Below are 27,603 nucleotides of genomic sequence, written 5' to 3' on the forward strand. Positions count from 1 at the left end.
GCACTGGAAGAACCAGATTAGTCATCAAAGGGGTTCTTAATCCTGGTTAATGCATTTCACTTCAAAATCGGATGAGACATGTAATCACGACTGATGAGGTTGTACATGGCACAGCTATGCATTTCTGTTTTTAATATTACTAATCTTTTGCTTCCTTACCGTCTTAAATTTTACAATTCATTCTATATTGTGAAATTTATGTTTCTGCATCAGTTTGGTGCATCCCTGCCATAGTGTCAATAACACTCAACGCCGGCATCTCCACATCATAGTGTCAATGACACATGTACTTAATATAGTAATGGTTACATGTTTTTTTATGGACTCCTTCATTATGTTTCAGCAATGTTTAACTACACATTTGGCCCTGCCTGTGTAAGTTCTGCATTTTCTTTGTTTGTGTATCAGTTAAGTATTTATTGCAACCTTATTGCACCATTACACAGTTCTTCCTCATGAGTTATGTGCTTAAAACCATTGCAGACCTTTGGTGGAATACATAAATTTATATGTAACACAACTAAAATGTTTTTAAATAAAATTATCAATAAAAATGTAAACTGTACTCTTGATCCAGGTGATCCTCTGCGGCCTTGCGATCCCTGTAATGACAAAACCCAAGACTGTGTTACTGATGTGACATGTCAATGAACAAACTGTGCTGTTAACACCGAGTGTAAAAAACAGAGTTTGTAATTGCTGAATATAGAACAGTGTAGTTAATATTCAAAATGTAAATTTTTACATTTATTTGTCACAAAGATAAGGAATTGTATACCCGAGGCAAAAACACCAGAGAGAAAAATCAGGAAAATAAATGCTAATAAATTTTATAGTCCACATGCATTTTCTTTATTTATATTAGAATACACTATTTGTGACAAAAAAGACTGGTTACATTCAACATACTTACTGGGAGAGGGAGGAGATTCTTTTAGAATTATTTCAGTGATGTTATTACTGATAAAATCACAAGCTAAACATTCATAAAAAGATTGCTATCACGTAAATGGGAAAAGGTTGATTCGACATAAAAGTGAACTTTTACTTTGAACCATTAATTCTATTTTCCCCTCCTCAGCTGAATGCTGGGTTCCTTTTCCACAAGTGTGTGCTCACCCAAATGATTATCTTTCTGTCCACCCAGATGGATGTTGGATGGCTGTTCCACAATGATTGGCACCATATATGAAGTTGATCCTACTCCTGCACAAAAACAGGCATTGATCTACACTGTATGGCCCAATTCTAGCCTGGGATTTGAGATGATCGATTTGGCTATAATAAGCTGTGACTGTAATTAGTCCTGATGAGCATCTGTGTGTGTTTCAATCATTTAGATGGACGAGGGCTCTAATTAACGTCAAATTCCTTATACTCCTATGCCTATTCTGTTCAGTGCTGTGAATTTGTTGTTTCACTAATTTGTATCATTTTCTGTAAGAGTCAGAGGCAGTAAATAAATAAGGATTAATCAATGTAATTCATTCAAATATCTCAAATCAAATTTTATTAAAATTTAGTGGGCGGAATTTTCCCTTTTTGAAACTGAGGCCAGAATCTTACCACTGTTCAGGCCAGCGGGATTTTCCCATCCTGCCGCGGTGAACGGAGATTTGGCTGGCACCAAATTTTCCGACTTCACTGCAGCGGAGCGTGGTGTGAACGGGCAGTAAAATTGCGCCCGAAGTGTGCTGGTGGGCAGGTTCAGCAATACATATCCCACTGCTCAGAATGGTGGGAAATTGTGCCTGATTCTGCGATTGGAAGGTCATTCATTATGCACAGAAAGGTAGCTCTCTGATTCGCCTGGCAGATCGATGTCTGATTCATCCGTCCCACCATTGCCTAGCGAGGTTGATGGCCCAAACACCATATTTAAATGCCACCCAAGCACACAAATCTCACTCTCTCCAGCCCAGCCATCTCCAGGATACCCACAGAGATGTCTTCAAGTAGCAGCCACCTCAGCCATGAGTCCCTCCAAGCCTTACTAAGAGGATTGTAGGTGCATTGGAATGGCCTCTATCCCAGAAATGATTCCAGAAAGCATACGTGCCTCACCACTCCAGCCTGGGATGCCTACATAGGAGACCTCAGCATGGCTGGCCACTACATCAGAAACATCATCCAGTGAAGGAAGAGGAAGAATGATCCCATCTGCTCCACAAGGATGAGTCATCCTTTAACCCCTTTCATCATGGCATCATGCATTCAAAGGATTACTCTCATCAGGAATCTCACACAATCATTAGCAGGGGACATGTATCACCAGTGATTGTCTCACAGAAACTTTCATATCACCACCATCCCATCGATAATGCTGCTCACACTCCATCCTCAGACTTACAGGGAGGGCTCACCACATGTAGGTGACATGCATCTTTCCCAAAGTCTGCTTCATCCCTTCTCATCACATGACTTTCCTTTGTCTTCATCGAGGGCAAGATTGCCCTTAACAGACAGGAAAGAGCACGGGTCTGGGGAGGGATACCTGACATAACTGCCCATTAGTGAATTCGAGGAGACCACAGCCGAGACCACTGGGAAGGGCAAGGAACACTCCTGCAGGGAAGGGGAGACTGGATTGCTTCAGCAATCTATTACGGACCACACCTCCACCAGTTCATCACACCCTGACAATCACCGTGAGTCACATGCAGTCTTATAATCTTCTTGCTCATCAACTAAAATTAGAACATAGAACATAGAAAACCGATAGCACAAACAGGCTCTTCAGCCCACAAGTTGCGCCGGTCATGTCCCTCCCTACCTAGGCCTATATATAGGCTTACCTATAACCCTCAATCCTATTAAGTCCCATGTACTCGATCAATCAGACGCAGCATGGATTCATGAGGGGAAAGTCGTGCTTGACGAACATGTTGGATTTTTATGAAGATGTGACGAGGGCAGTTGATGGAGGAGAACCGGTGGATGCGGTGTTTTTGGATTTCCAAAAGGCGTTTGATAAGGTGCCCCATAAAAGGCTGCTGAAGAAGATTAGGGCGCACGGAGTTGGGGGTAGTGTGTTAAAGTGGATTGGGGACTGGCTATCCGACAGGAAGCAAAGAGTCGGAATAAATGGGTGTTTTTCCGGTTGGAGGAAGGTAACTAGTGGCGTGCCGCAGGGATCGGTACTCGGGCCGCAACTGTTTACCATTTATATAGATGATCTGGAGGAGGGGACGGAGTGTAGGGTAACGAAGTTTGCAGACGACACAAAGATAAGTGGAAAAGTGAATCGTGTGGAGGACGGAGAAGATCTGCAGAGAGATTTGGACAGGCTGAGTGAGTGGGCGAGGATATGGCAAATGGAGTATAACGTTGAGAAATGCGAGGTTATACACTTTGGAGGAAATAATAACAAATGGGATTACTATCTCAATGGAAACAAATTAAAACATGCTACCGTGCAAAGGGACCTGGGGGTCCTTGTGCATGAGACGCAAAAGCCCAGTCTGCAGGTACAACAGGTGATCAAGAAGGCAAATGGGATGTTGGCCTATATTGCGAGGGGGATAGAATATAAAAGCAGGGATGTCTTGATGCACCTGTACAGGGCATTGGTGAGGCCGCAGCTGGAATACTGTGTGCAGTATTGGTCCCCTTATATGAGGAAGGATATATTGGCATTGGAGGGAGTGCAGAGAAGGTTCACCAGGTTGATACCGGAGATGAGGGGTTTGGATTATGAGGAGAGGCTGAGGAGATTGGGTTTGTACTCGTTGGAGTTTAGAAGGATGAGGGGGGATCTTATGGAGACTTATAAGATAATGCGGGGGCTGGATAGGGTGGAGGCGGAGAGATTCTTTCCACTTAGTAAGGAAGTTAAAACTAGAGGACACAGCCTCAAAATAAAGGGGGGTCGGTTTAAGACAGAGTTGAGGAGGAACTTCTTCTCCCAGAGGGTGGTGAATCTCTGGAATTCTCTGCCCACTGAGGTGGTGGAGGCTACCTCGCTGAATATGTTTAAAGCGCGGATGGATGGATTCCTGATCGGTAAGGGAATTAAGGGTTATGGGGATCAGGCGGGTAAGTGGTACTGATCCACGTCAGATCAGCCATGATCTTATTGAATGGCGGGGCAGGCTCGAGGGGCTAGATGGCCTACTCCTGCTCCTATTTCTTATGTTCTTATGTACTCATCCAGAAATCTCTTAAAAGACCCTATCGAGTTTGCCTCCACCACCATTGACGGCAGTCGATTCCACTCGCCCACCACCCTCTGAGTGAAAAACTTACCCCTGACATCTCCTCTGTACCTACTCCCCAGCACCTTAAACCTGTGTCCTCTCGTAGCAGCCATTTCAGCCCTGGGAAAAAGCCTCTGAGAATCCACCCGATCTCTACCTCTCAACATCTTGTACACCTCTATCAGTTCACCTCTCATCCTTTGTCTCTCCAAGGAGAAAAGACCGAGCTCCCTCAACCTATCCTCATAAGGCATGCCACCCAATCCAGGCAACATCCTTGTAAATCTTCTCTGCACCTTTCAATAATTTCTGCATCCTTCCTGTAGTGAGGCGACCAGAACTGAGCACAGTACTCTAAGTGGGGTCTGACGAGGGTCTTATAAAGCTGCATCATTATCTCCCGACTCCTAAACTCAATCCCCCGATTGATGAAGGCCAGCACACCATATGCCTTCTTAACCACCTCCTCTACCTGCGAGGCTGATTTAAGAGTCCTATGGACCCGGACCCCAAGGTCCTTCTGATCCTCTACACTGCTAAGAGTCTTACCCTTGATATTATAAAATTCTAGTCTCAACTTTATAGACGTCAGCAGGTTGAGGTCTATTAGGCAACCCACCATGAATCTGAGCCACCAGACCATGTCAGAAGAGGAAGCTCTGGAAGAACTGTCACAGTGCTTACCCACACCCTCCACCAGCACAGAGGCAGCACTGTAGGACATAGTTCTACATTAAGCTCTGGCTCACTAATTGGAGAACACCACACAGACATGTCCTCACAGCAGTCAGAGACAGGGACAGCCCAGGCCTCCAGCACTCAGAAGCTGCTGGAGACCAGCCACCCACTCAGTCCAAGTCAGATGATGAGCCTCTGTGAGCAGCCACCAGCTCAGTGCTGGAGATTCAACAACTAGCAGTGGAACATCAGGCAGAGATTTGACAGTCACTCATGTTATTCAGCTCTAAACTTAAACTACTTTCCAGGTACCTCATTTAGTGTTACAAACCAAAAGGACAGGAGCCGACTCAAATTCACTTAAACAAACTTTCCTTTATTTAACACTTTAGGTACCAAACTCAAACTTACAACAGTTGTAACACTTTAAATCTCACACTTCAACATTAACTCTTAACTGAACTTGACTCCTTAATTGAAATGAACACTCCCCGATTCAAATGAAGTGGCCAAGTCCGTTCTCAATGTAGGTTTTCCATGTGGTTCTTTGCCTTCTCTGAAGATGTTCTTTCAGGGCACACTTGCTTTCTGAGTTCACACTGAAGACAAAGGGCTGAAATACGTCTTTATCCTCAAACTGTCCCAATCTTCCAGAAGGCTACCTGGTACTCAGCCAATGGTGTAACCGGAAACCGATCACATTGTTCAATTAGGCCAGTAGAATTACTGACAAACGACTCCATAATTATTAGTTTAATAATTAGGTCACAGAGCATTAACCCATATTTGGGTATGGCTCTGCCGTGTCTAGCTTGGTCCAAACAACTATCCTTATTTGTGCAACACAGGGATCCGTGCTGGGCCCCCTATTGTTCGTTGTTTACATAAATGACACAGATGGCTGTCGGGGGTAGGAGCAGTAAGTTTGCCGATGACACAAAGATTGGCCGGGTGGTTAATAGTGAGGTTGAGTGTCTTGGGTTACAGGAAGATATAGACAAGATGGTCAAATGGGCAGATAAGTGGCAGATGGAATTTAAACCTGAAAAGTGTGAGGTGATGCACCTTGGAACGTGTAATTTGACAAGGAAGTATATTATGAAAGGTCTGACACTGGGGAGTTCCAAAGAACAAAGGGACCTTGGCGTGTTTGTTCATAGATCTCTGAAGGCGGAACTGCAGGTTAATAGGGTGGTGAAAAAGGCATATGGCACACTCGTCTTTATCAATCGGGGTATAGATTACAAAAGCAGAGAGGTCATGATGGAGTTGTATAGAACTTTGGTGAGGCCACAGCTGGAGTATTGTGTGCAGTTCTGGTTGCCACATTATAGGAAGGATGTGAACGCACTAGATGGGGTGCAGAGGAGATTTGCCCGGATGTTGCCTGGAATGGAACATTTAAGTTATGAAGAGAGGTTGGGTAGGCTTGGGTTGTTTTCTCTGGAGCAGAGAAGACTGAGGGTCAACCTGATTGAGGTGTTCAAGATTATGAGGGGCATGGACAGAGAGGATAGGAAGCAGCTGTTCTCCTTAGTTGAAGGGTCAGTTATGAGGAAGCACAAGTTAAAAGTGAGGGGTGGGAGGTTTAGGAGGGATTTGAGGAAAAAGGTTTTTTACTCAGAGGGTGGTAACGGTCTGGAATGCACTGCCTGGGAGGGTGGTGGAGGCAGGATGCCTCTCATCCTTTAAAAAATACCTGAATGAGTACTTGGCACGCCATAACATTCAAGGCTATGAAACAAGTGCTGGCAAGTGGGATTAGGTGGACAGGTCAGGGCATTTCAAGCATCGGTGAAGACTCGATGGGCTGAAGGGCCTCATCTGCACTGTAGTATTCTGTGATTTTGAACACAGGAAGTGTCAGGTCACAGCTCACTGGCTAGATCAAGCTTGCAGCAACTTTATGACCTGCATCTACTTTTGATTACAACTTGACCAAAAATTCCAGCATGCTTGACTCTCATTGTCACAATTGCTCTTACAGCTAATATTGCTGTTATTGTTGCTGAAATCATTTTTGTAGTCAGTTCTACAACCACACACAGTAGACTAGATGCAGGATGCAGCAGTCTGGCCACATTTTGTCTGATATTGTGGCACCTCAAGGTCACCATGGGAAGGTTGGTGACCACCATGGAGGCCTTGGTCCCACAGGGTTTGCCGAATTTTCACTCGGCCCTGCATTTCACAGCTACACACCTTGGTGAGCACCATCAAAGCACCTTGACTTCCCTCCAGGTGTACCATCTCCTCAAGGAGTCATGGCAGGGCTCTCAAGAACCCACAGGAAGTATGAGCATCAGCCGAACACCCTGGGCCACCTCTAAGGACACTCACAGATATTGTGTCTCCATCCAGCTGCTCAGGCCAAGAGGGGTGCATCAGGCCCTAAGCAAGAGAACCCTAGCTTCGGGCCAACAGGGGACCTTCCAAGCTTCGGGCCAACAGGGGACATCAACCGAGGTCATCTCAGCCATCAGGATGCATCAGTCAGCAGGCTGCCTGCACTACTGTTGCATATGTTGTGGCTGCACCGAGACATAGTGGTAGGGTCAAGAAGATTAAGAAAGGTAGAAATCACTTTTGGGTCACGGGTGTGCAACCACTGTGAAAACATTGCATTTTTGCAAATACATTTGATGTTTCTGTGAATGGCTTGGTCAACAGAAGGCACTATGATTATGCACATTTGAATTCTTTTGTTTTGAAGTTTACCCATCCTCCCACTTAATGACAGTTGCCCTCTCTGAGATTCACATTCATGTGATGTCAACCTCACTAAAGACAGTTTCCACACCTTTGTGGGATGTCAGGGAGATGTGTTAAAATCTTAATTGGAAGTGTATGATTTATGCGCATGTAAATTTTCATCCTCATGAAACATCATTGTGTGAGGACAGCTCAGAAGCCTTGAGGGTTGAGCAGAAATTATGTTGCATCAGTGGTAGGGTCAAAGGAAAAGACACAAACGTGAAGTGGAGATTCCTAACCATGTCTTCATCACACTGGCTGCTCTAGTTTCTCATGAATGTGATGTGCCAAGGACTGCTTTATGGAAGTTTTTGTGTCATTCTCATTGTTGAGGAAACTCTCACTTCCCAGAGCAAATGCACAGAGGCAACGTGATAGTAAATGTGAATGCTGAACCAGCTCTCGGTGCAACTGGTTGGACATTGCTTGAGATGAAATGGAAATGTATCAAGGGTCAAAAGAATTGTGGCCATCTCCTCCGCCTTCACTTTAATCCTTCTGGAATCTGGCAGTGCTTAAAACATCACGGGCACGTTTCTGACGCCTTGCTTCTCCTGTGCTGTTGTTGCTATTCAAACTGAGCATCATCACCCTCTTGAGGTTCCTGGCCTTCTTGATCTCAACCTCTAAAGAGCTCTCTTCCTCCTCCATTTCACCCTCTGGCAGGTGATCCCTCTTTGTAGTGCCAGGTTGTGAAGGGCACAACACAAAATGATGATGTGGGTAACCCTGCAGTGTGTCACCCTGAGCAGTCCAAACATCTGAAGCACATCTTCAGAATGCCTGTGGTCTGCTCAATTAAGACTGTGTAGAGTCATGGGGCGGGATTTTCCGGCCATGCGCGCCTCAAAACCGGAGAAACCTGCTCAAAACAATGGACCTTTAATTGGTCTGTCCCCTGTCCACTTCAATTCCCAATGTGGGCGGGATAGCAGAATTCCAGCCGTGAACTGCGTTGTATCTCTCCTCTGAATCACCCTGAGGCCATGTCATCAGCCATGGTAGCCATCACTGCAAATGTTCAGGCCCTTTGCAAATCCGAGACACCTGAGATTGACTCAGGATGTCGGAGTCATGGCACTCCCTAGGTCCTGACACAAACCTGTATTATCTGCTTCCGATGATCATGCACCAGTTGAACATTGATGGGATAGTAGTTTTTTCGGTTTATAAACATTAGGGGCTGCATTCACGGTCCCTAAAGGCCACATGGGTTCAGTCGAATGCATCCTGCATTCTTGGGAAACCTGAAATAGCAGCATAGCCAATGAATCTCAGAACCTGGCTCTCTTCAACCAGAGAAAACCTCACTTATTGATGTGCCTTGCTGCAGAAGGCATCTGTGACCTCTATGCATTACATGTTGCAGACTGCAAGATGCTGCACAGGATCTTCAGAAAGGCAGCATTGATACTGGGATCTATTTTTGCTTCTATCTTCTCCCTAAAATGAAAGTTTGAAGGTATTGATGACAAATGGATTAAGATAGTGAAGCTCACAATCTGTTGACTCTGGCAACTGTAGTGGTTTCAAGTGGTTTCTGCCCTACTTGCATTATTGCTGACATAGCCTTGTCTCTGAGATGCTAGCACACACATCGAGGTAACCAAGATGCAAACTCAGATACATAACATTTGAATCCCCCGTTGCTATGAGACAGTCTCAATGAAATGCACTACCTAACATAGTTCCATGCTCCAATCTCGAATCTAGCTTATAATTAAAGATAAATTGCTCGTGCTCAGTGATTAAATGCCCTTTGACCCATTATGAATACCAATTCTGGAGAGCATGTGGCAGGTCTCCATTGATAGAATTCCATATATGCTGCATCTGTGCCTCCTTATCTATTCCCTGTATTCCCAAATGTTACATTCCAATCTGTACTGTTGATATTCTGTGACTGTGATGTTAAGCTATTGACTTGTGAGATTCCTTGTTCCAGTGCTGTTGAAGGCATTGTCTTCCAATGGCTTTCTTCCCAAGGAGATCTTCCTCCTTTTTCTTCAATCAGATGCCTGTTTACTCTTGCACCACCCACAAATTAGAGGGCGCCTCCAGAAAGAATCACTTAGCCTAGCAGTGCACTTCTCCCACACAGCCCTCCGTGCAGATTTATTTCACTTTCATTTTATAACCCCACCATAACTCTGATAGAGCAAGATAGTGGTTCTGCAGTACTATTTTGAAACAAACTTCGATGTTCCCTTTCTCACTCTCCATGTCCCAGATATTTACCTGAAATCTCGTGTTATTATCCAGCCTCCCTCAATAACACTGGATTCCACAGTTGTTGTACACCCCCCCCGCTCCCCCGCCCCACCCCCCGAGTCTATCACTTGTGGTGTGCCCATAGCCAACAGGGACCTCTACCCTCCCCACCAAGAGGCTGTGTGCATCATCACCTACTGAGGTACAAAAACAAAGAACAAAGAACAATACAGCACAGGAACAGGCCCTTCGGCCCTCCAAGCCCGTGCCGCTCCCTGGTCCAAACTAGACCATTCTTTTGTATCCCTCCATTCCCACTCTGTTCATATGGCTGTCTAGATAAGTCTTAAACGTTCCCAATGTGTCCGCCTCCACCACCTTGCCTGGCAGCGCATTCCAGGCCCTTACCACCCTCTGTGTAAAATATGTCCTTCTGATATCCGTGTTAAACCTCCCCCCCTTCACTTTGAACCTATGACCCCTCGTGAACGTCACCACCGACCTGGGGAAAAGCTTCCCACCGTTCACCCTATCTATGCCTTTCATAATTTTATACACCTCTATTAAGTCTCCCCTCATCCTCCGTCTTTCCAGGGAGAACAACCCCAGTTTACCCAATCTCTCCTCATAACTAAGCCCCTCCATACCAGGCAACATCCTGGTAAACCTCCTCTGTGACATGCCCCCATTTCCCTCACCCCCATGAAAGCTTCTCTTTATTATGTTTCCCAACTACAGTCTGCAGATGCCTCCCATTACCATCACCTTTCCATCTGCCAGCTCGTACAGCGACAGAAAAGCCATGGACATAACAGTGAGAGTTGTACATTGTCCCTCGAGCACACAGCTCTTCCCACTCTGCAGTTGGAGTACACTGTGCTCCCAATGAATACTCCTGCAATATGCCCACCTCACCCCATGACTGGTTCAAATTTCTGACTTCTTACTGAGGTCTCGAAAACCCCGAGACTATATCTGCACTCTGACCCCTTTCATAGAATCCCTACAGTGCAGAAGGAGGCCATTCTATTCATCGAGCCTGCACCTGCAATAATCCCACTCGTAACCCCACATCTTTACCCCCTGACACTAAGGGTCAATTGAGCATGGCCAAACAATTTAATCTGCACATCTTTGGTGTGTGGGAGGAAACCCGAGCACACAGAGGAAACCCACGCAGACATGGGGAGAACGTGCAAACTCCACACAGACAGTGACCTGAGGCTGGACTTGAATCTGTATCCCTGGTGCTGTGAGGCAGCAGTGCTAACCACTGTGTCACCGCGCTGCCCTTTCCACATAGCCATAGCAGTGTCTCTACTCTCTGGCCCCTTTCCACATAGCCGCAGTAATATCTCTACTCTGACTCCTTTGCGCATAGCTGCAGTAATGTCTCTACTCTCTGACTCATTTGCACATAGCCACAATAGTGTCTCTACTCTCTGACTCATGACTGCAAGCTCCAGACCAAGGATTTTGACTTTCACAGATTTCCCCAGTGCTCTCATGATTGAAGGCTACATTGTTTCCCTTCCCAACCCCCCAAACCCCCCATTATGAGTCTCCATGCGACTCATCCCTGTTTCCTATTCCAGAGTTTGTCTGCATCCCCTCCTATTCATACTTTTGCTCTATTCTTTGTTAGCATTTCATTTACTCTTGTCGGGCTGCAGCTTCCCACCCCTCCCTCTACCCTCTATCAATCCCCCTCTTCCTTCACGTCGTTGCAAAGCCTTCCTTCCCCATTGTCCCACGTGTGTTCCCCATTCTCCACCACCCCATCCCAAACACTCCCTGATAGAAATGCAGGTTTCTGAATGTTCAGCCTTGTATGAGTACCACCACACAGTGGTGTCCTTGTGACTACGGAGACACCCATGGGGAGGAGACCAATCCTACTGTGTCAGCAGTGTGTCCTTCATTGCAACGAGAATTAGTTCAGCTTTGGGGCAGGTATGTCATACTCACCTCAAAGTTGCCAATGAAGTGAGGTACAGTCTGTGCACGCCACTCCTTTCACAATTGTTTCAAACCAATGTAACTTTCCACTGGAAAGAATGGAAGGTGGCACATGATTCTGGCTGTTTCAATGAGCATTCACCAGATGGTAATGAATGCAAATGGCGTTCAAGTCACTGGGCAGCAGGATATCTGACCCACCATTTACCCGTCATAGATAGAATTGCAAAATAATTTCACATCAGCGGGTTTCTGACTTTTTGGCTCCTGCTGGATTCTCTGCTTCCGCCCACCACAAAACCTGCAGGATGGGAAAATCCCACCCAGTGACTTCTTTAGGATACTAGAGTCTAAAACATTTTTGTGGGTGCCGAAAAGCTGACTTACCCTTCGTCCAGCTTGTCCAGCTGATCCTGGGCGACCATTTTCACCAGAATCTCCCTGAATCAAAATTAAATTACAGAGATACAAATGATTTCCCACCTTTGTCTGGATATTCAAAAGAGATAACTATGGTTTAGCGCATACATTAGATTACTTAATTAGTAATATTCAAAGGTATTGCAATTATGCTTCCAACTGAAGGGCCATTTTTGTAAGAAAATCTATTTATTTAGACAATATATACATTACCACCAAACCCATGTCGCCCCTCTGCCCTTTGTCTCCTTCCTGAGTATTTGTGATTCCTGGTTCACCCTGTAAGATCACAGAAAATTATCTAAAAATCTGCAAAATTACACTGTATCTTATTTTTAAGTCATCAGAAGTATAATGTATTACTATCACATCAGTTTAACAGTAGACAAACACTTAACTTTTAAAATTATATGTCTACTCTCACAAGATATGTCCACCTCTTTATTTTTAAAAAATATCCGTTAAAATAGCAAACAGAGGAATTCCATACACATGCATTAATATTTGCTAATATTGCTCATTTGTAGTTTTGTGTCATATAGTTACAATGTACAATGGAGATATTTTCATTCTAAGTGCTGAATCTGGGCATAATTCAGATCCGACTTGGAAATCTGCTTTCAGGCGCCCCCATTCGCACTTAGCCTGGGAAAAAAAATCACGGGTCCCATTCGCGCAGGCGCGGATCACGTTAATGGCCTCATGTTGAAGTGCAACTCTTTTCCTGCTAATTACTTGTAAAAGGCAGACTCTGCAAATTCGTTCTCATCAAAATAATAAGCATTTAATAACAAAACTCTGCATGCAGAAGGTGGCTAAGACTTGAAGTAGGAGAGCAGTTGATACAGCTGCTTGTTCCTCCACCAAATCCGCCCCTAGCCCCAGAAACAGTCCACACTTTATACAAAATCAGTATCAGGTTTTGTGACAAGGGCTTACGCGGGAAAATGAGTAATAGAAACAATTAGTAAGGAGCAATAAAACAATTAGTGGCAACAAAAATACAAGTGGCGTCTCAGTGTGATTTGGAAAAGGAGCAAAATCAATTAGTGGGACAACATAACATAACATAGGGCGGCACGGTAGCACAGTGGTTAGCACTGCTGCTTCACAGCTCCAGGGTCCCGGGTTCGATTCCCGGCTCGGGTCACTGTCTGTGTGGAGTTTGCACATTCTCCTCGTGTCTGCGTGGGTTTCCTCCGGGTGCTCCGGTTTCCTCCCACAGTCCAAAGATGTGCGGGTTAGGTTGATTGGCCAGGTTAAAAATTGCCCCTGAGATGCGTAGGTTAGCGGGATTAGCGGGTAAATATGTGGGGGTAGGGCCTGGGTGGGATTGTGGTCGGTGCAGACTCGATGGGCCGAATGGCCTCCTTCTGCACTGTAGGGTTTCTATGATTTCTATGATAAATACAAGTGGTATCTCAGCTTGACTTTCGAGGCCCCTCGGTCTTAACAATAGTACCGTCTTTGGAAGGAACGAAATGGTTTGGTGACTCCCTCACCTACGACCTTATCTTGTTCATGCATGTAGTTATAGGGTACTTGTCAAAACACCATGAGGCAAGGTCAGTTGTCCTTGTGTTCTGTTTTATTGCTTCCCTTCCCTAAGATAAGCAGTGTTAGCCTCAGTTCGACCCTATTAGTGTGAGTGAGGGTCAAATGGTTTCACAGCTGCTTTGTTCTGTGGTTTCTTGTTAGTATCACCTCGAGCAAGTAGCCACTTTTCCCATCATGCTAATATTAGTTTATACCAAATCACACTCACACCCGACTTTACCACGTTTTCGCACCCGCAATGGTAAAATAGGGCCCAGAATGTCATCACCACAAATCTTTCATCATTTGGGATGCCTGAACTAGGAACATACAACATCTGACTTAAGAGCATAACTGGTCTATAATACTTTCCCTTTTCTCACCTTTCTTAAGCAAAAGAGTGACATGTACAAATTTCCAAACTAAAGGAATGCTTCCTGAATGGAGAGAATTTTAGAAGATTAATATTAGGGCATCTGCAATATACTCAGATACTTTTTAAATATTAGGTTGCAATTCCCTGGTCAGTACTATTATTTTGCTAATGTTATTTCTGGTGATTTGGCCATTTAAGAACATAAGAACATAAGAAATAGGAGCAGGAGTAGGCCATCTAGCCCCTCGAGCCTGCCCCGCCATTCAATAAGATCATGGCTGATCTGACGTGGATCAGTACCACTTACCCGCCTGATCCCCATAACCCTTAATTCCCTTACCGATCAGGAATCCATCCATCCGCGCTTTAAACATATTCAGCGAGGTAGCCTCCACCACCTCAGTGGGCAGAGAATTCCAGAGATTCACCACCCTCTGGGAGAAGAAGTTCCTCCTCAACTCTGTCTTAAACCGACCCCCCTTTATTTTGAGGCTGTGTCCTCTAGTTTTAACTTCCTTACTAAGTGGAAAGAATCTCTCCGCCTCCACCCTATCCAGCCCCCGCATTATCTTATAAGTCTCCATAAGATCCCCCCTCATCCTTCTAAACTCCAACGAGTACAAACCCAATCTCCTCAGCCTCTCCTCATAATCCAAACCCCTCATCTCCGGTATCAACCTGGTGAACCTTCTCTGCACTCCCTCCAATGCCAATATATCCTTCCTCATATAAGGGGACCAATACTGCACACAGTATTCCAGCTGCGGCCTCACCAATGCCCTGTACAGGTGCATCAAGACATCCCTGCTTTTATATTCTATCCCCCTCGCGATATAGGCCAACATCCCATTTGCCTTCTTGATCACCTGTTGTACCTGCAGACTGGGCTTTTGCGTCTCATGCACAAGGACCCCCAGGTCCCTTTGCACGGTAGCATGTTTTAATTTGTTTCCATTGAGATAGTAATCCCATTTGTTATTATTTCCTCCAAAGTGTATAACCTCGCATTTATCAATGTTATACTCCATTTGCCATATCCTCGCCCACTCACTCAGCCTGTCCAAATCTCTCTGCAGATCTTCTCCGTCCTCCACACGATTCACTTTGGCCCTTCAAGCCTGCTCTGCCATTCAATAACATTATAGTTGATCTGGTTGTGGCCTCAATTCCACTTTCCTGCCCACCCCTTGACTCCCGTTCTTCAAAAATCTAATTCTGCTTTGAATATATTCAGTGACCCAACCCCAGTGCTATCTATGGAAAAAAAATCTCCTCAATCTCCATCTTAAATGGAAGACTTCATTATTGAACTGTACCCCCTGTTCTAGTCTGCCCCACAAGTGGAAACATACTTCTGGTATCCACCTTATCAAGTGGATTGTGTATGTTTCAATAAGATGAAACCTCATTCTAACTCCAATTTCTTCATAAGAAAAGCGTCTCATCCTAGGAAAAAGATGAGCGAACCTTTTCTGAACTGTTTCGTCATATCAAACAATCGGCGTGGCAAACCAGTAAGGTCGCGAAGAGGTGAAAAACCTAGCTCATGCTTGGATTCTTGCCTCTCGCGGTGATACTGGATTGCCGGAATGATCAGAGCCCGAGGCTGATTATAATATTCATTGTCAAATTTAAATGTTATTAGTGAGCTCAGGATATAACTGTCTGGGCTCACTTGCCTTAACGGACTCACTAGTGTTGGTCTTTACCGGTGAGGATCACATATAGTCCACAGCAACAGAGACCAGATGTGATGGCCTCGCTGGTGGGACAGGAGGCTATTGAAGCCCACTAGGTGGTCGGGGGCAGGGCCGGACAGTGCCCTTTGGGCAGTGCCAGCCTGGAACCCTGACAGTGCCAGCCTGGCACCGTGGCACTGCACACTAGGTAGTGCTATCAAAATAAATTATAAATTGTCTGAAGGAAAAGAGAGTGATCAGGAACGACGTGGAGCCCATGAAAACCATGATATTGTAAATGTAAATGAGGAAATGGCAGACATGTTAAATAATTACTTTGTATCAGTATTGATGGCAGGATTGGCATACCAGACAGTTCAAGGAAACTAAAATTGAATCAGGGTCAGGGAATCACCAGAAATAACATTAGCAAAATAACAGTACTGACAGAGGAGTTTGCAACCTAAGATTTAAAAGGTATGTGAATACATTGCAGATGCCCTAATATTAATCTTCTATCATTCTCTCACTTCAGGAAGCATTCCTTTAGTTTGGAAAATTTTATACGTCATTCTTTTGCTCAAGAAAAGTGAGAAAAGGAAAGCATTATAGACCAGTTATGCTAACATCTGTTATTGCGGTGAAATTCCTGAAGTCAGTAAAGATAGGGTGACAGAGCACTTGGGAGAAAATTCAGCTGATCAGAGAAAGGGTGCATGTCATATTAGAATGAGTACCAAACCCAAATCATTGATCATGAGTCATGGGCGGCAAGGTAGCACAGTGGTTAGCACTGCTGCTTCATAGCTCCAGGGACCTGGGTTCGATTCCCGGCTTGGGTCACTGTCTGTGTGGAGTTTGCACATTCTCCTCGTGTCAGCGTGGGTTTCCTCCGGGTGCTCCGGTTTCCTCCCACAGTCCAAAGATTTGTGGGTTAGGTTGATTGGCCATGCTAAAAATTGCCCCTTAGTGTCCTGGGATGCGTAGATTAGAGGGATTAGTGGGTAAAATATGTCGGGATATGGGGGTAGGGCCTGGGTGGGATTGTGGTCGATGCAGACTCGATGGGCCGAATGGCCTCTTTCTGTACTGTAGGGTTTCTATGATTCTATGATCATGGAATTGTATATTAAGCTAATCTTTCCCTAGCTGTGAATGTAACACTATATTCTGCAGTCTCTCCTTTCCTTCTCCCATGTACTCTATGAATGGTATATTTTGTCTGTATAGCCGCAATACTTTTCACTATATCCCAAAACATGTGATAATAATGAATCATATCAGATCAAATCAAATGTAAAGAGTCGGCCATGTCTGATGAATCTAAATACATTATCTGAAGCAGTCTCTAAGGAGAGGAATCATTATGGACATTCAGTATATTTGACACCCAGAATGCACCTGACAATGCTCAAGATACTGTGAGTAAATGTTGGAATTCATGAACTGAAGACAAATTATTGACCTGATTAGGAAACTGACTGAGTTGAAGTTGGCAGAGTAGGAATACTGGCTTGTACTCTTTTGTCAAATGGTAATAATTAATGTTTTATTAATCATTAATTTGAAATCTGAAATTGATATATTTTCATTAACCAAAAGTATTCAGGGAAAAGTATTCAGGTGCAAATCAGAGGCTCCAAAGCTCCCCCTGCACACCTCCCCCCCCCCCCCCCGCCAATCATGGGATCCGCCCTTTGATGTTTTTCTTTCCTAACTGTTGGACTATACAGTGGGGAAAGCCACTGTTGCTGTCGGCAGCATCAACACCGCTTTTCTCGCTCACTATTGGCCTTTGCTGATTTCCGGGAAAATCTCGCCTGGAGTTGGTCACAGAGCAGTCACCATCTCATTGAAAGGATGAACAGACTCGAGGATCTAAACAGAAACATAGAAAAACTACAGCACAAAACAGGCCCTTCGGCCCCACAGGTTGTGCCGAACATATCCCTACCTTTTAGGCCTACCTATAACCCTCCATCCTATTAAGTCCCATGTACTCATCCAGGAGTCTCTTAAAAGACTCTATTGAGTTTACCTCCACCACCACTGATGGCAGCCGATTCCACTCGCCCACCACTCTCTGTGTGAAAAACTTACCCCTAACATTTCCCCTGTTCCTACCCCCCAGCACCTTAAACCTGTGTCCTCTCATAGCAGCCATTTCCACCCTGGGAAAAAGCCTCTGAGAGTCCACCCGATCTATGCCTCTCAAAATCTTATATACCTCTATTAGGTCTCCTCTCATCCTACGTCTCTCCAAGGAGAAAAGACCGAGCTCCCTCAGCCTATCCTCATAAGGCATGCCACTCAATCCAGGCAACATCCTTGTAAATCTCCTCTGCACCCTTTCAATCTTTTCCACATCCTTCCTGTAATGAGGCGACCAGAACTGAGCACAGTACTCCAAGTGGGGTCTGACGAGGGTCTTATAAAGCTGCATCATTATCTCCGGACTCCTAAACTCAATCCCTCAATTGATAAAGGCCAGCACACCATACGCCTTCTTAACCACCTCCTCCACCTGCGGGGCCGATTTTAGAGTCCTATGGACCCGGACCCCAAGGTCCTTCTGATCCTCTACAGTGCTAAGAGTCTTTCCCTTTATATTGTACTCCTAAATGACCAACTCCTGGTGAATAACATTAATAACTTTATACAAAATCCCATGTTGATAAGCTACCTCGAAAAGTAAAACTCTGTGGACTTAAATGAAACTCTATTACAGCCAATACTGCAACTTCTTAATGCAGATACCACAGATTTGTACCAATTACCTTTGACTCTATGAACAAAGACAATCTCCAAGCGTGTTGCAATTTGACTGAATACAGGTGAGAGGAAATTGCTTTGAGTTTTACAGTTAATTATTTGTGGCATGATTGTGGGTTGGCGTAGACCATTAGCTATCAAATAAATTTGTCTTAATTTACAATGGCCATTCCTATTTGTCTTGCTATGGTTATTCAATACCACAATAATTTGGTTAAAATATAACAGGTGGAAAACATTTTGGAAATATTTAAATAACTTACCGGATCTCCTCGATGACCAAGATCACCCCTTTCTCCTTTCCCTCCTTTTGCTCCTTTCACTCCCTGGAGAGAAAAATGGGGTCCATTATTTATTTTGTAATCGGTTTTCTCTCTTACCCATCCATTTCTAACAGTGCGTCCAAATCTCTACCTACTCTTATTCATTCAGTCATCATAGAACCATAGAAAATTACGGCTCAGAAATAGGCCTTTTGGCCCTTCTTGTCTGTGCCGAACCATTTTTTGCCTCGTCCCACTGACCTGCACTTGGACCATATCCCTCCACACCCCTCTCATCCATGAACCCGTCCAAGTTTTTCTTAAATGTTAAAAGTTAAAAGCATTTACCACTTTATCCGGCAGCTCATTCCACACTCCCACCCCCTAATATTCCCTTTAAACTTTTCTGCTTTCACCCTTAACCCATGCCCTCTGGTTTTTTTATCCCCTAGCCTCAGCGGAAAAAGCCTGCTTGCATTCACTCTATCTATACCCATCAAAATCTTGTACACCTCTATCAAATCTCCTCTCATTCTTCTATGCTCCAGGGAATAAAGTCCCAACCTATTCAATCTCTCTCTGTAACTCAGTTTCTCAAGTCCCGGCAACATCCTTGTGAACCTTCTCTGCACTCTTTCAACCTTATTTACATCCTTCCTGTAACTAGGTGACCAAAACTGTACACAATACTCCAAATTCGGCCTCACCAATGCCTTATATAACCTTACCATAACACTCCAACTTTTATACTCGATACTCCGATTTATAAAGGCCAATGTACCAAAGGCACTCTTTACAACCCTATCCACCTGTGACGTCACTTTTAGGGAATTCTGTACCTGTATTCCCAGATCCCTCTGTTCAACTGCACTCTTCAGAGTCCTACCATTTACCCTGTATGTTCTTCTTTGGTTTGTCCTTCCAAAGTGCAATATCTCACACTTGTCTGCGTTAAATTCCATTTGCCATTTTTCAGCCCATTTTGCTAGCTGGTCCAAATCCCTCTGCAAGCTTTGAAAACCTTCCTCACTGTCCACGACACCTCCAATCTTTGTATCATCAGCAAATTTGCTGATCCAATTTACCACATTATCATCCAGATCATTGATATAGATGACAAACAACAATGGACCCAACACCGATCCCTGCGGCACACCACTAGTCACAGGCCTCCACTCAGAGAAGCAATCCTCCACAACCACTCTCTGGCTTCTTCCATTGAGCCAGTGTCTAATCCAATTTACTACCTCCCCATGTATACCTAGCGACTGAACCTTCCTAACTAACCTCCCATGAGAGACCTTGTCAAAGGCCTTGCTGAAATCCAGGCAGACAACATCCACCGCCTTCCCTTTGTCCACTTTCCTGGTAACCTCCTCGAAAAACTCTAATAGATTGGTCAAACATGACCTACCACGCACAAAGCCATGTTGACTCTCCCTAATAAGTCCCTGTCTATCCAAATATTTGTAGATCCTATCCCGTATCACACCTTCCAATAACTTGCCCACCACCGACCTCAAACTTACTGGCCTATAATTTCCAGGATTTCTTTTGGAACCTTTTTTAAACAACGGAACAACATGAGCCACCCTCCAATCATCCGGCACCTCCCCTGTGAATACTGACATTTTAAATATGTCTTTCCATTTTCAACTTCAATAAGAAATGGGCAATCTGACTGGAGAAAGAATACATGAGGTGGTTTCTGATATAACTTCCTCATGTGTGTTTAAAGGAAGCACAAGCCCTCTTCCTGAAGGATCCTCTTCGCCTGTGAGCAATGTTGTCCTTCGAAGCTCTCACTCTTCTGACATCATCAACAAATACTTGCTGGTCCCGCCATTGGCCATGGCTCAGAACCCTATACATGGGACCCTTAGCTGGGCCTGGGGTGACTCCTGAAAGGACAGTATGACCCAGCCCTACGTTTCAAGTGACCCTGCTAGCCTATATTAAGATATATAGATGGACTATGCAAAAGTAGAAATAAGTGATTTCGATAATTAGTATTAAAGATGAATTAATAGATACATTAGTTCAATGTAGGTTTCTTAGTTCTGCGTACTTCCATTTGAAATGTTGAGTAGTGTCTTAGATATATCTAACCAATAGTAGAAATGAATATTTATTTCAAAGTTCAGTAACACTTCCTGATGCATTGCTATCTTATTAGCACTACTTCAAAGGTTTCCTTCATTTGGTGTAATTATTGCATGGAAGATTAGCAGACTTACCCACTCCCCTTGGTTGCCTCTATCTCCTGGTGGTCCTGCTGCTCCATTTGTCCCCTAATCATACATGAAAAGTTTGGTCTCATTTTAATAGTACAGGTAAAATAGGAACAAGTCAAAGGAGTGTTGTGACTTAAAGTAATAGCCAAAGCACAACTGTTACATACCTGCTCCCCATCTATTCCATCCAGGCCAAGTTCTCCAAATTGACCCTAGGAAAAGAAAAGGTAGAAGAACATAAAAAAATTAAATAGGAAAAGACCATTATGCTCAACAAGGTGAAGGCATCTTGACCTGAACGGCCTTCTACCACTCCTTCTGAGCTGGAGGGATAGCTACTGACCTTTCAGTTTTGAGAGTCTATCCAATATGTTTAATTGAATAAAAGCAAATTACTGCGGATGTTGGAATCTGAAACCAACAGAGAAAATGCTGGAAAATCTCAGCAGGTCTGGCAGCATCTGTAAGTGGAGAAAAGAGCTGATGTTTTGAGTCCAGATGACTCTTTGTCAAAGATAAAAGGCATAGAAAGTGGGAGATATTTATACTGCAGGGAGAGGGAATGAAAGATGAGTCATAGCCATAGAAACCAGGGGAAAAGACTGTTAATAGCTGTCCACAGAGAGAATAAAGGGTGTGAATGGCCAAACAGTAGAGAAGTTGTAAACTGTGACAGATGAAGATGTTGTGGGGGGGCCGGAAGGCTATAAAGTGCCAAGCCGGAAGACGAGGTACTGTTCCTCCAGTTTGCGTTGAGCTTCACTGGAACATTGCAGCAAGCCAAGGCCAGACATGTGGGCATGGGAGCAGGATCGTGTGTTAAAATGGCAAGCAACCGGAAGATCAGGGTCCTGATTGTGCACAGACCGAAGGTACTGTGCAAGTCCACAAATCCTTGAAGGTGGCAACATAGGTGGAGAAGGTGGTGAAGAAGGCATATGGTATGCTTGCCTTTATAGGACGGGGTATAGAGTATAAAAGCTGGAGTCTGATGATGCAGCTGTATAGAACGCTGGTTAGGCCACATTTGGAATACTGCGTCCAGTTCTGGTCGCCGCACTACCAGAAGGACGTGGAGGCATTGGAGAGAGTGCAGAGAAGGTTTACCAGGATGTTGCCTGGTATGGAGGGTCTTAGCTATGAGGAGAGATTGGGTAGACTGGGGTTGTTCTCCTTGGAAAGACGGAGAATGAGGGGAGATCTAATAGAGGTATACAAGATTATGAAGGGTATAGATAGGGTGAACAGTGGGAAGCTTTTTCCCAGGTCGGAGGTGACGATCACGAGGGGTCACGGGCTCAAGCTGAGAGGGGCGAAGTATAACTCAGACATCAGAGGGACGTTTTTTACACAGAGGGTGGTGGGGGCCTGGAATGCGCTGCCAAGTAGGGTGGTGGAGGCAGGCACGCTGACATCGTTTAAGACTTACCTGGATAGTCACATGAGCAGCCTGGGAATGGAGGGATACAAACGATTGGTCTAGTTGGACCAAGGAGCGGCACAGGCTTGGAGGGCCGAAGGGCCTGTTTCCTGTGCTGTACTGTTCTTTGTTCTTTGTTCTTTGTACTTTGCAAAGCGATCACCCAGTCTACGCTTGGCCTCTCCAATATAGAGGTGATCACATTGGGAGCAGCGAATGCAATAGACCAAATTGAAAGAGGTGCAAGTGAAACGCTGCTTAACCTGGAATGAACGTTTTGGACCTTGGATGGTGAGCATAGAAAAGGTAAAGCGGCAGGTGTTACACCCTCTGCGATTGCATGGGAAGCTGCCATGAGTGACGGGAGAGGTGTTGGGTATAGTGGAGGAGTGGACTTGGTTATCCCGGAAGGAACGGTTTCTGTGGAATGCTGACAGAGGGAGTGAAGGAAAGATGTGTTTGGTGGTGGCATCACGCTGGAGTTGACAAAAATAGTGCAGGATTATGCTTTGCATGCGGAGGCTGGCAGGGTGAAACGTGAGAACAAGGGGGACTCTATCCTTGTTCTGGGAGGGAGAGGAGGGGGTAAGGGTCGTGGCGCAGGAGATGGACTGCTGTTGAGGGCCCTGTCGACTGCCAGATAACTGCTTCCCCAGGTAGTGTGGAATCATGGCCACATTTGACTTTAATTTCAGGGTCTGAAATTGTTCTGTGTCTCTGCCATGTCCTCTGAGAATCTGATGAATTGGTGCGACGACAATAATTTCTCCCTCAATGTCAACAAAATGACGGAGATTGTCATCGACTTCAGGAAGCGTACTGGAGAACATGCCCCTGTCTATATCAACGGGTACGAAGTAGAAATGGTCGAAAGCTTCAAGTTTTTAGGTGTCCAGATCACCAACAACCTGTCCTGGTCTCCCCATGCCGACACTAGGTTAAGAAAGCCCACCAATGCCTCTACTTTCTCAGAAAACTAAGGAAATTTGGCATGTCAGCTACGACTCTCACCAACTTTTACAGATACACCATAGAAAGCATTCTTTCTGGTTGTATTTCAGGTTGGTATGGCTCCTGCTTTGCCCAAGAATCTACAGAAGGTCATGAAAGTAGCCCAACCCATCACACAAACCAGCCTCCCATCCATTGACTCTGTCTACACTTCCCACTGCCTCGGCAAAGCAGCCAGCATAATTAAGGACCTCACGTACCCTGGACATTCTCTCTTCCACCTTCTTCCATCGGGAAAAAGATACAAAAGTCTGAGGTCACATACCAACCGACTCAAGAACAGCTTCTTCCCTGCTGCCATCAGACTTTTGAATGGACCTACCTTGTATTAAGTTGATCTTTCTCTACACCCTAGCTATGACTGTAACATTACATTCCGCACTCTCTCGTTTCCTTCTCTATGTACGGTATGCTTTGCCTGTATAGTGCGCAAGAAACAATACTTTTCACTGTATGTTAATATATGTGACAATAATAAATCAAATCAAATCGAAAGTCCTCATTTTCCACGATCATTTCTCCTGTCTCTGCCTTGAAAGGACCAATATTGGTTTTAGTTGCTCTCCTTTGTAAATACTTGTTTAAAGTCTTGCAATTTATTTATTTTTAATATTTATGGATGATTTACTCTCATGTTCTCTTTTCCCCCTTTTTCTCAATGTGTTGCTCACCATTTGTTGTTTTCTAAAATGCTCATGTTTAACATTATTTATTGCAACATTATAAGCCCTCTGCTTTTAATCTGGTAATATCCTTAACATCCCCAGTAAGCCATGGATGGATCTTTCTTGCTGAGTTTTTGTTTTTTGGTGAACATCTGGTTAATTCTTCGGCTGCTTGGTATTATGCTCTATAATTCCTTCCCTAAAATCTTAGCTTCTCCACTACTCCTGCTTTTATCTTAACTCTTGGACCAAGCTCTCACTTAAACCTTTTAATATCTCTTATTTTGGTTTGTTATCAATTATGTTAATTACATTACTGTGAAACATCTTTGGATGTTTTTCTGTGCTAAATGTACTAAATAAATGCAGGCTATTTTTTCTTGAAATTATAGATTAACTAAGGTTGCATAATCTGGAATTTCATTATGTAATAACATAATTCCCAACAGTTATCCCATTGATGTCCTTTCCTCAGAAGACAGAGCAATTTTAGTTGTCTGTAGACTGTAGACTGCATTGAATGAAGACCCACCCCACTTCCACTCCCAAGAGCAGGCTGAGGTGCATGGTTGGTGGGGAACATTTACTTGGGTGAAAAGAAATCCTCTTGATTAAGTCAGGGATGGGGAAAGTCCTTATTCTAATTGAGGTCCTCAGGCAACCAATTAAGCCCTAATTAAGGTGCTCACACTGCAACTGCTGGGCTAGCTGCCAGGTATGCTTCAGCGGTCTGCCACTGGGCTGTTGGGGGGTCCTGATCGGTCCTTTGATTGGTCAACAACTGCCAGTGAGAGGATCTTGGGAACCCTAATATTAGGTATGTATAATTAAGATTAAACATTAGGGCTTCCAGAAAAGACTGTGGCTGTGTTGTCACCAGCTCTCCTGCTGATGGATGGGGCCATCAGTGTGGCCATTAAATTTCTGTGAGGGACATTTTTGATAGGCCTTTTGAGTTAAGCAGTTATGACTGCTTTGCTAATGTGGACAGCTTAATGATTCCATATTTCTCATCATATAGCTGAGTACATACCTTATCTCCTGGATATCCACGACTACCCTGTAAAGATATTTGTAAAAATATATTAGTCACATAATTTTCACTTTTTTACATTTTGATAAAATTTAATTTAGTTAGAATGTTTCTCACTCCTTACCTTAATTCCACTCTGTCCTCGACATCCTTGGAACCCTTGAGTTCCATTAATACCTGGTGGACCTCTATCACCCTATCACAAACAAAAAGAATAAAATAATTCAAGTCTTTCAGTATTAACAGTCCATATGTCTACAGGGATATGTGGAGGAAACTAGGTCAGGAATCTGTAAATCCTCAATATAATAAATAGCAGGGCCTCATTTGTCACACTTGTCTAGCTGGCATCTGGCTTGATGGGCCAAAGTGAGTGGAAGAGTGTTCCCTGAAGGAAAGTGCTGCTATTAACCAGATCCTGGGATGTAGGGTTAGTTATGACCAGGGCCTCGATGGGCCTCATGTATTACAATGGAGGCTGGTTGCAGAACCTGTACAGATTTTGGACCTAGTGCAGTTGTCTGCTGGTCCATGGTCTATTTCTCAGCATTATCACTTTTATGTGTTCCACAAGTGATTTCTATTTCCTGTTTGATCATTGTTCCTGTGAAGTGCCTTGTGACATAATGTAAAATTCAAGGTGCCGTATAAAGAAAAAGTTGTTGTTCAGTTTGTATTGGGTTGAACTTGGGGAAAAGGTGTTGAGTATCAGGTGAGAAGGTTCATGACAAATTGCTGCAGCAGGGGAGCAGAGGTGGAAGAGATTGCATGTGGAGGGACGGTGTGTGGAGGGACAGTGTGTGGAGGGGCGGTGTGTGGAGGGGCGGTGTGTGGAGGGGCGGTGTGTGGAGGGGCGGTGTGTGGAGGGGCGGTGTGTGGAGGGACGGTGTGTGGAGGGGCGGTGTGTGGAGGGACGGTGTGTGGAGGGACGGTGTGTGGAGGGACAGTGTGTGGAGGGACGGTGTGTGGAGGGACAGTGTGTGGAGGGACGGTGTGTGGAGGGACGGTGTGTGGAGGGACAGTGTGTGGAAGGACGGTGGGCCCTATTTTACCATTTTTATTCTAAGTGCTGGGCGGACTTGAAACTCGGAGTGTTTCTGATCCAACTTTTAGACCTGTTCTCAGGCGCCCCCGTACGCAATCTGCCTGAAAAATATCAGCAATTCCGAATTATGCTACAGAAGCCTGTCTCTGCCCGAAACCCTGCAGCTCCAATCTGCGCCTCTAACTGCACATGCGCAGAAGAAAAATGATAGAATGCTGCTCCCCCGTCACATCGCTCCTGGGCCGGATAATGCCTCCCCTTGGCCTCCACAGACATTACCCCATCCCCCCCACCATTACTGACCCCCTTATCCCCACCCAGACCAATCGTGTGCTCCTGCCCCCTTATCCCCCACTGATCTCAGGCAGAGTAGCAAAGGACCCCCTTTCTCCCCCACTGATCTCAGGCAGAGTGGCAGCGGACCCCCTTCCTCCTCCTAGTGATCTCAGGCAGAGTGGCAGCGGATCCCCCCTCTGCGCCCCCCCCTCAATTACTAGGGGGCATAGGTTTAAGGTGCGAGGGGCAAGTTTTAAAAGAGATTTACGAGGCAGACTTTTTACATAGAGAGTGGTGGGTGCCTGGAACCCGTTGCTGGGGGAGGTAGTGGAAGCGGATACTTTTAAGGGGCATCTTGACAAGTACATGAATGAGATGGGAATAGAGGGATATGGTCCCCAGAAGCGTAGAGGGTTTTAGTTAAGTCAGGCAGCATGGTCAGTGCAGGCCTGGGGCCGAAGGGCCTGTTCCTGTGCTGTAATTTTCTTTGTTCTTTGTTCTGTTGGACCCACCTTCTTTCCCCCCCACCGATCTCAAGCAGAGACACGTCGGACGCTCGGCACCTACTTCCTCACTAACTGGAGCGCCCGAATCGGATTTTTGTGGAGCATGTCTGTTTCACGCCGATTCTGGATGGGCGAACATGGTGGTTCGCCCATTAAGTCAATTTAAATGCATGCATTTAAGAATTTGGCTATTCTTGTATCTTTCAGCTGCCCGGTATCTTGCACCTTGGAAAATTTAGCGTGCAGCTGTGTACTGTAAAGCCACTAACATTTCAGGCATGTAGTCTTGTTAATATAAGTAAATAAGTGGTACACATCTTAAAAGTTCACTAAGAAAGTTAGCCTTGCAGACAAGAAAAGTCTCTGGCTCAGTTAGCATGCCTCAGAGGAGGACTTCAGTTAATCCTGGATCAGGAAATGATGATCAGCTAACTTTCCTGCTCCTGAACAAAGGAATGCATATATATGTGCAGAAGATCTTATTTGACATAATACTCCTGATACCAAAAGCTCATCAGTACTTATTGTCAAGGCCGCAAATTAAAAATGAGTATTTGGATAAGGGTACA

The 27,603-nt window shown here is 44.8% G+C and overlaps 1 protein-coding gene across 5 annotated transcripts in view; it reads right to left on the reverse strand.

The window, feature by feature from the left end:
• The window catches only part of LOC144503789 (collagen alpha-3(VI) chain-like), a 342,857-nt gene that overhangs the window by 82,939 nt on the left and 232,315 nt on the right, over window positions 1-27,603 (reverse strand). For all 5 annotated transcript variants that reach the window (XM_078228671.1, XM_078228670.1, XM_078228673.1 and 2 more), the window contains 8 exons: window positions 25,332-25,403; window positions 25,208-25,234; window positions 21,246-21,290; window positions 21,082-21,135; window positions 18,845-18,907; window positions 12,432-12,497; window positions 12,186-12,239; window positions 567-602 (listed from right to left, as the gene is read on the reverse strand). In XM_078228671.1, the coding sequence (XP_078084797.1) occupies window positions 567-602; window positions 12,186-12,239; window positions 12,432-12,497; window positions 18,845-18,907; window positions 21,082-21,135; window positions 21,246-21,290; window positions 25,208-25,234; window positions 25,332-25,403 (417 nt within the window). The remainder of the gene's footprint in view (window positions 1-566; window positions 603-12,185; window positions 12,240-12,431; window positions 12,498-18,844; window positions 18,908-21,081; window positions 21,136-21,245; window positions 21,291-25,207; window positions 25,235-25,331; window positions 25,404-27,603) is intronic.

This window comes from Mustelus asterias, chromosome 14, assembly GCF_964213995.1.
Source record: "Mustelus asterias chromosome 14, sMusAst1.hap1.1, whole genome shotgun sequence".
Lineage (NCBI taxonomy): Eukaryota > Metazoa > Chordata > Chondrichthyes > Carcharhiniformes > Triakidae > Mustelus > Mustelus asterias.